Source organism: Emys orbicularis, chromosome 20 (genome assembly GCF_028017835.1).
Source record: "Emys orbicularis isolate rEmyOrb1 chromosome 20, rEmyOrb1.hap1, whole genome shotgun sequence".
In the NCBI taxonomy this organism is placed as follows: Eukaryota; Metazoa; Chordata; order Testudines; family Emydidae; genus Emys; species Emys orbicularis.
In genome coordinates this window covers 22544068-22552685 of record NC_088702.1, presented here as the reverse complement: position 1 = coordinate 22552685, position 8618 = coordinate 22544068, and the positions used below count along the sequence as shown (strand labels likewise).

The window sequence follows — 8618 nt, the reverse complement described above, 5'->3', positions numbered from 1 at the left end:
CTGCGAGGGCTGGCGGGGGAGGCTAATGGGCGCCCAGGCTCTCAGCCGCCCAGCCGGAGGGGGCATGTGGGGATCTCGTTATACCTGCTCTGCTCAGGGTGGGGGCGGACAGAGCCATATGGACAGCTTCCCCCTCCCCCTCCCGGCCACGGAGCAGCAGCAGGCCACACAGCCGGGGGATTTACATCCCACAGCCCAGAGCCGAGGGGGAGGGGCGGGGGGGGGGGGAGCTGTAGGTGCAGCTCCCGGGGGACAGCGCTGTCAGCCAGCAGCCACGTCCCACTCAGAGCCCAGCTACGGGCTACGAGTTCCTCCGGCGAGAGCGCAGAGCAGGGGTTCATTTTCCGGTTTGCACCCCGCTGTGGTAGCAGAATCTCCCCCCCCCCGTGCTCCCTAAATGGCGCCCCCACCAGGGGATGTTGTGAAACCCAGAAGTATAACTGGGCTCAGAAGAGAATTAGATCAGATCCTGGAGGAGAGGTCCACCGATGGCTATTAGCTGAAGGAGCAGGAGGCCATGATGCAGAAGGACTTTGTGGAGAAAGCCAGCATGGTGAGGGACCAGCCCGCTGCTCTCGGTGCCCCTAAGTCTCTGTTTGACAGAAGCTGGGAGTGGCTGAGGGGTGGATCACTCGCTAATCGCCCTGTTCTCTTCATCCCCTCTGGGGCGCCTGGTGTTGGCGTCTGTCAGAGACAGGACTCTGGGCTGGAGGAATCTTTGCTCTGACGCTGTCTGGCCACCCTGGAGTGTTGTCTACTCGTCTTAACCCATTTAATTTTCTTCTAGTCCTGTCCACATTCTAACTCTTGAGTTCAGACCCCCGAGGCCTACAGAACAGGCCTGTGCTAGCTCACACACCAGGTCCGTGGCTGAGACGGGGATAGAACCCAGGAGTCCTGGTTCCCAGCCCTGGTCCCTGCCTGCTAATCACCTGACCTGTCAGCGCTTGCTGTCCTACAGGCCCCACGTGACCTTGTGCTCTGCTCCGTCATGACGAAAGTGCTCATCACCCTCTGCATCCTCGGCGCTCTCCAAGCGACCGCTGCATTTCAGAACGAAACGGGTGAGTCGCTGGCAGTCGGGGCTGGCAGCCTGAGCTGTGGCCACCCCATAGGGTACAGAAGGGGCGTGGTCCTGCTTTAAAGAATCTGTGAGCCCTCTAGTGGTGCTCACTGTGTTCTGTGATTGAGACACCCCGAAACCCCAGGTCATTTGGGGACGTCGGTTGGAAAATGGGCGGAGGCAGGGGGTTACCCCCCAACAAAAATGTCAAGCTGTTCATGGAAAATCGAAACATGCAAAATTTCAATCCTGAAATGGTGCCTCGTGGGAGCTGTAGTTCAGAGACCTTGTGTTCCTTCTCGGAGGAGAGGTGGGTCTAGTGGTTAGAGCAGGGGGGGCTGGGAGCCAGGACTCTTGGGCTCTATCCCCGGCTCTCGGATAGGAGTGGGGTCTAGTGGTTAGGGCAGGGGGGCTGGGAGCCAGGTGCATCATGAGACACATAGTCCAGGGAAGAAAATGGGAGCAGGAGGCAACTACATTTCATCTCCCATGATGCACTGGGTGCCATTTCGGGCTTTAAATATGACGGCTTTTGGCCATTCCAAATCAGTTTAGTCTCTGGCCGTTCAGCGTGTCAGCCGCAGGTGGGGTCTGGTGAATGCACTGCTACGTGGGTGGGGAAAAACAAAAACACCCCCTCCGCCCCAGCTGCCCAATGGGCTGTGAGTTGGGAACTAGCCCAGCCAATCAGCAGGAGGTGTGTCCCAGCTGGCTCTGATGAACCACCAATCGCTGCCGAGGCTGTGGGCAGTGGGAGGAGCCTGAAGGCTATATGAGTTGGACCCCGCGCACTCCAGGAGCAATAGTGGGGCGAGAGGTGACCCACGGCAGAAGGGGTCAGACGCAAGCCCTAGAGACAGCGCCAGAGCTGGGTCTGACCCACGGCTCTTTGGAGAAGACGGTGCCGTGTGCAGGCACCGATCAGAGCTTCTGTGAAGAGACCGGTGCACGGAGAACTCACAGGGAAATGGGCCCGAAGCAAACAGCTGCAGATGATGGTGAAAGCTCTGTTGACGCACCCCTGTTTTGTGAGCACTGCTATGTCCTCTGCTTTCCTGTCTGCCCCTCGCCTCAGTTTCTGGGGTGGCTGGGTCATCTGGGCCCCCAGGCAATCGGGGTGTGACGTCAGAATATTCAGACATTTGCCAAGGTCTATTTTCCATCCACGAATGTCCAGGATGGGAAATTTTCTGCCTGGGTAACGTTTGCGGGTTATTATCGGGTGAACGCAGAAGACGTCGCAGCCCCTTGGTGGTTTGATCCGCTCCTCAGCCCTGGGGTGGAATAGCGACCCCTTGAGCCATGGTGGCTGTAGGTGAGTGGGGCTATTGCACACTTCCAAGGGTTTTTGCACACTCAACCCTTCCCCCCGGGCCACGGGGTAGCAGTGCCAAGTCCAGGAGAAACTGAGGCACACATCAGCTTCATAAAAATATGGCAGAACGTGGCCACTTCATCACAGCCCCTTCTTCCAGTGTGGGAAGCGTCTACGCTCTAGTGGCACCATTAGCGGTGCTGTTATAACGGCTGTAGCCTGGACAGGGCCCGGGAAGGATTTGGAAATCGGGAAGCTGGACATTGGTAGTGGATACAAAGATGAGTTTCTCCCCCGACCCCGGCTCTCTTTTCAGGGATGCCTCTGACCTGTTTCTATTGCAAATCTGGGCAAAGCTGTTTCCACAACCTCCCCCAGATCTGTTCTCCGACCCAGGACGCCTGCATCATCGTTCAAGAACACAACACGCTCAGTGAGTCCTGTTGGCTTTCGCGGCAGCTGCGGGGTGTGGCGGGAACCCTGCTCTCGGATGCTTTTCCCACGTGGCTTCCTAGCCATCGTGTGTCTGAATGCAGCCAAAGGCAGCCAACCAGCTACTCCCAGGGGGAGGGGGTGGGGTCCCCGTCAGTGGAGGTTTTCCGACCAGGTTGGATGAACACCAGTAAGGGCTGGTCTAGGTTGCCTTGGTCCGCCCTCAGCACCGGGGGCTGGACTGGATGAGGTCTCTTCCAACTAGTGGCAGCATGAGGTGCTCGCCGGGTGATCGCAGGGAGCCCCCTGGCAGCGAGGAGGCCCCCAGACCTGGGGACTCAGTTTCTTGTTCCCAGGGACAATATGACAGCCAAAGGGAAGTGCCTGCCCCACTCAGCGTGATGGCCCTGGGACGGCAGCCCCCACCTGGTGGGATGATGCCACCCCCCCCTATGGTTTTGGGGGGCAACACCAGTCTGGGCGCTGGAATTTAGCCTAGAAGGGAGGGCACCATGGGATGAACCCCCCGCTGCTTCCAGCCCTGTGGTCCTACAGAGGCGGCTGGCGATGGTTATAAGGTGGGGTGGAGGTCCGCTCTAAGGGTCTGCTCGTACCAATATTTAACGGGGGCCGTGACACTGCGGTGGCTCCGTCGGTGTAACCGGCGCGTGACATCCCCTTCTCGCTCTGCAGCCTTTCAGTCTAGCATGTGGAATGGAGGCACGTACCAGTCCTGCGCCGACTCCCGCCAGAGCCTCACGGGCTTCCTGGCTTTTTACTTCGGGGCCACAGTGACCGTGGAGATCCGTTCCGAAATTTGCAAGACCAATGACTGCAACGCCCATTTAATGCCCATCAGTATGTATCGCTGGTGGCGGGTCTGATTCGGGGGCACGGGGAAGCCGCTGGGTCGAACCCCCGATCTCTGAGGAGCTGCTATTCCTGGTCTCGCGGAAAAGCCAGGAGATTTCCAAGGACTCTGGGGCAAGCGGGCAGTTTGGGGGGGAAGTTATTTGTCATGGGAAGCAAGTGTGCATGAGACATGTCCAGGGGAGAGAGGGAAGTTTTAATACCTTTGTCCTGGTAAGACCTTCCCTTGCACACTGTGTCCAGCTGTGGTCCCCCAAATTCAAGGCAGATGAATTCAAACTGGGCCAGGTGCAGAGCAGGGCTACTGGGCTGATCAGAGACATGGGGAGCCAATCTTATGAGGGGGGACTGGAAGAGCTGGGTTTGTTTAGCCTGGGATAATGCAAGCTGAGAAGAGACCCGATTGCTCTCAGGAGGGATGTTCTGGGGTGCAAACTGGACCAGTAAGAGGTCACCCTCTAACCATGGGTGCCTTAAAATGCTCTACGTCTGTGCTCACAGCTTGGAGGCCTGCAGTCTCCTGAGTGTCTGTGGGCTGGGCAGCTGGGGTGCAGCGCTCTGCCCCTGGTATCCTCCACCCAACACCCCCGCCCCCCACAGTCCTGGATTTCCCCAGTGCTGCAACGTCTGGCCCTTTTCCAGGCCGGTCAGAGTCACAATCAGGTTGATTTGCTCCTTTAAAGAGACCCAGCAGCTTGCCCCGTTAACACTCACTTCCGTTCAAAAAGAGCACTGGGTTGACTTAGCTGGGTGGAGGCATAGGTTTCCCGTGGGTGCTCGACTCCTCCTCTGCCCCCGGCCCTGCCCCCACTCCACCGCTTCCATGAGGCCCCACCCCTTCCCCGCCCCCATTCCAACCCCTTCCCAGAAGTCCCCGCCCCAACTCGGCCCCCTCCCTGCCCCTATTCCAATTCCTTCCCTCAAATCCCCACCCCGGCCCCGCCTCTTCCTCCCCTCTTCCCCTGAGCATGCCACATTCCCGCTCCCAGCCCCCATTACTGGACAGGCACCAGCGGGCCGGAGCTCCTGCAAGTGGAGGAAGATGGGTACTTCTACTGAGGCAGATTCAAGTCCCTGGAAACTGCTGGATTTTGTCTCTCGAAAGGAGCAAATGCACACGGAGCGAGGCGGACGCAAGCCCTGAGTGGTCCGGCGTGTGCCCCAGAACACAATGGGGGGAAGCAACCTCAAGGGAGAAGACCGATCGAAGTTGGTGGAAGACGCGGGCGTGGGAACACACAGGCCAGGAAGCAACTGAGGCTGGAAGTCAGGATGTTTCTAGCGGCCAGAGGAGAGGGGTGGCGGGACAGCTGCCCGTTGGAGGAGTGGGGGAAAATAATCACGCTAGCTGCCTGAGCGGGATGAAGTGCTGGGTTGATGGCCTGGGAAGGTCCTGCCTGTCCTACGTTCTCCTGCCGCGGTTTCTTCCTGGAGCAAACGGTTCTTTCCCCGACTGCCTTTCAGGGCTGGCTATCAGCAATGTCCGCAATGGCCTGCAGTGCCCGGCCTGCTACGCCCCGGGCTTCGAGAGCTGTGAGAGCAATGAGAGCTTGCACTGCACCGGAGGTGCCAACCAATGTGCTGTCATCGTCGGGACGCTGGCGCAAGGTGCGGCTTCCTTCGCTCTGGGGCGGGTTAAATCCCCGGCGAGCCCGGGGGTGTCCTGGGGCTCGTCCGCGCCCGCTGAGCCGGGGAGCCGGGAAACACCCCTTTGCTTAGCAACAGCTGAAACCATAGAGGCCATCACTCAAAACAAAGGGCTGCATGATCGTGCTATGCCCTGGCTCAAAGCCCCCCTGCTGTAACCACTAGACCCCACACCCTTCCTAGAGCCCGGGAGTGAACCCAGGAGTCCTGGCTCCCAGTCTCCCCTGCTCTAACCACTAGACTCCACTCCCTTCCCAGAGCTGGAGAGCGAACCCCAGAGTCCTGGCTCCCAGCCCCCACTGGACTTTCCAGCAAGACTTGGTGTCCCTTTGCATATTTCAAACATGGCAAGACTGAGCAGAAGCTAAGCCATGTGGGTTGTGAAGTTTCCCAAACCTAGGATTGGTGAGGGTGGGTCCATGGAAGAGAAGCAGAAGACCAGGGAGCAGGGGCAGAATAGCCCAGGACAGAGATAGAACAAGGACTGGGAATGTGGCCTTGGGAAAAGCTAAGGCAGAGCTTTTGGGCAGAAAACTGGCTGGAAAGGGGCTTTGGACCGTGGGCAAATACATTGTTTGTAGCTACGCAGTATTACATCAAAGATAGCCCTGTTTCCAATGCCAATTTCTCATCCTAATGGGAATGACCCTCAAGATCTCAAATTTTTGGTGAACCGCTCTGGTCATAAGGGGTAACAACATTTTCCACCTTTTGCCAAGTAGCAGCAGACTTCTGGGGCCTTGTAGTATTTCCTTAGGACAGTTTGCTTCGTCACACTGTTTCCACCAGTCCTGGAACAGAGGTGTATGCAAACAGCATGCAGGCTGTCCCCTTAATCTCTGTTCAAACTCCAAGGGCTCTCAGGGAATATTTTTGGAGTCAGAGATTCATGCAGAGAACAATTTCTCCTGCTGTTTGCCACAGCTGCTCTGGAAAGATGTTGCATGGAAAACACCGGACCGCAAGCTTGTCTGACTAGGTGAAACATCTGCCCAGAGGGTCATCCACTTCATTGCCTGTGTAGGATGAGAACATTGAACCCCCTAAGAGTCCCCTGTGCTCCAGGAACTCCCTGCAACTCCTCCTTACTCCATGTGCCCCCCACAGCAGGGTACCCCCTAGGCCAGGGGCTCCGCATGGTCCTATCCACGAAAGCATGAGATGCTGTCATACGGCATGCAGGACCTCCATTTGCTAGGTCAGTGATAACGATTCAGAGGCCAGGGCATCTTGCAAAGAAACATGGGTGCATCTTGAGGACCGCGTTGGAAGAAGAGCGGGGTTCCCCCAACCCCCCGAGGTTTATTTTACCTCCGTGCTTGATACTGGTTCCATCGCTGCTGGAATCCTGTGTCCAGTGCTGGTGTCAGGGAGCATTGTGGTAAATTGGAGTGTGTGTGTGTGTGGGGGGGGGGGAGGGTCAGAGAAGAGCCATGAGAATGATCCAAGGCGTGGAAAAACTGGGTTTAAAGTCTAGTGGCCTACGCTACTCAGGATGCCACGTTAGCTGAGAATTAATGAACCGGGCCAAGAGCTATCCCAAGGGCGCTAGGGCTTAGAGACGAGGTCCCTGGAGAACCAGCCTGGGCCCGATCATGGCGTCACAGAAGGGGGTTAGGCCGTGCCGTGTCTGATCTGCTCTGGTTTCCCCACACAGGTGGTGTCGCGATCCCGTTTGCAGGCCGGGGCTGCGCTACCCAGGCGGCCTGTGAAATCAAGACGCTGGAATCGGGGGTGTTCACCTACAAACTGACCAATGTCCAATGCAGCCCAGCACCCAAAGCGCAGACCAGCAGTGCCACCCCGACTCTGGCCTGGGGTCCCTTCACCCTGGGCAGCATCGTCCCCCGGGTCCCCCTTTTCCTCCCTGCCCTTCTGGGGCTATGCCTCTGCTGAGTGGCAGGACCCCCCCGGGCCATTGGTGTCTCAGTAGAACCGGTGCACTCGGCCTTTCCTGTTCCCTGACCTGCCTCAGTCCCCCCCCCCCGTAAGGGGAATAATGGTGAGCTGCCATTGCAAAGGGCTTTGGGATCCCAGGGGGGGGGGGGGGGGGCTTGAGACAAAGCCTGATGCAGGCGAGAAGAGACTCTCCGCTAGAGTTTGGAGCAAAGTGCTGTGTATTATTAATATCCCCTCACAGCTTCTCCCCCAGCCTTTCAAAGATCTCTGCGAGGGAGAAGAACCCAGGAGTCCTGACTCCCAGCCCCACTGTGCTAACCACTAGACTCCACTTCCCTCCCAGAGCTGGGAGAGAACCCAGGAATCCTGGCTCCCAATTCCCCGGAGACTCCAGAAATGGTCCGAGTCCCTCTGTGCATTTCAAACTGCTCTAAATAAAGCATGACCAGAGATGCAATCGCCCAGGAGCGTCCCTGCATGCACATGTGTTTGTGTGTACCAGCACTGACCCTGTCTGCTCCGCTTTCATGCATCTCTGCCAAACACCAGTGCTTCAGGGAGCAACTCTGCCTCCAGAGCTGACTCCAATCAGAGGCTCCTGCTGCCCTTGCGTCTGTCTCCTGTCCCTCCTTAAACATCTGGTTCAGCGACGGCCTTCACACTTATCTCTTTACACAGCCATTCCTCATTCACACACAGAACAGAATTCATTTACACAGAACGTCTTGAGCAGGAACATCAAATTGCAATGCACAAGAAAACAATCACGGCATCCTTTTACTTATTTCAAAATGCTAAACTTACAACAAATTGGTGACCCTCAAAGGTCTGTTACTGCCTTGAAATCAGCCCAGACACAGATTCTGGCTCATGTATCTCTACCCATTGGCCCATTAGGCCATTCCTTTCTGTTATTCAGAAAGGGTGGCTGGCAGGATATGATCAAATCATACATCAATACATTTAATACATGCTACATTATTATTCTTTATCCTTCATTCTAAATTATATAAAATACAAACATAAAATCCTACTACACAGAGAGGTGCTTCTCCCAGCTCATGCCCCCGAGCAGGGAGTCAGGGTTTTGTTTACGAACAGGCAGGGTGATTAAGATAAGAAAAGGCTGGTAAGGAAATTAACGATCTGGAAATCTTTAGATGAACCTGTAAAAGAAGAATCCCACTGCAGTGGGTGGGGGGTGTTGAAGAAACCCCCAACTCCTGAGACTGCAGGGGACTCCGAAGAAATAGCCAAGCCCTTGGAGCCAAGGTTACATTCAGAAAAGGGAGATGTGAGGGGCGTAGGTGAAAAGAAGGGGCCAAACCCCAGGGCAGGGCGAGCAGTGGGATAGAGAAGTTCCCACGCTACCCGTGGTACTGATGTGGCCTC

At 56.7% G+C, this 8618-nt stretch overlaps 1 protein-coding gene across 1 annotated transcript; it reads left to right on the top strand.

Moving 5' to 3' along the window:
• The first annotated feature begins 991 nt into the window (after window positions 1-991).
• Window positions 992-7223, top strand: LOC135892149 (phospholipase A2 inhibitor and Ly6/PLAUR domain-containing protein-like). The gene is made up of 5 exons (XM_065419845.1): window positions 992-1064; window positions 2695-2815; window positions 3517-3668; window positions 5145-5288; window positions 6985-7223. The coding sequence occupies exons 1-5, from the start codon at window positions 992-994 to the stop codon at window positions 7221-7223; spliced, it is 729 nt and encodes a 242-aa protein (XP_065275917.1).
• Window positions 7224-8618: the final 1395 nt, after the last annotated feature.

Coding starts and splice junctions, on each gene's coding strand:
- LOC135892149 (XM_065419845.1), top strand. CDS start 992: ATGACGAAAGTGCTCATCACCCTCTGCATCCTCGGCGCTCTCCAAGCG. Junction 2,816..3,516: donor GAACACAACACGCTCAGTGA/GTCCTGTTGGCT, acceptor CTTTCAGTCTAG/CATGTGGAATGGAGGCACGT. Junction 5,289..6,984: donor CGTCGGGACGCTGGCGCAAG/GTGCGGCTTCCT, acceptor TTCCCCACACAG/GTGGTGTCGCGATCCCGTTT.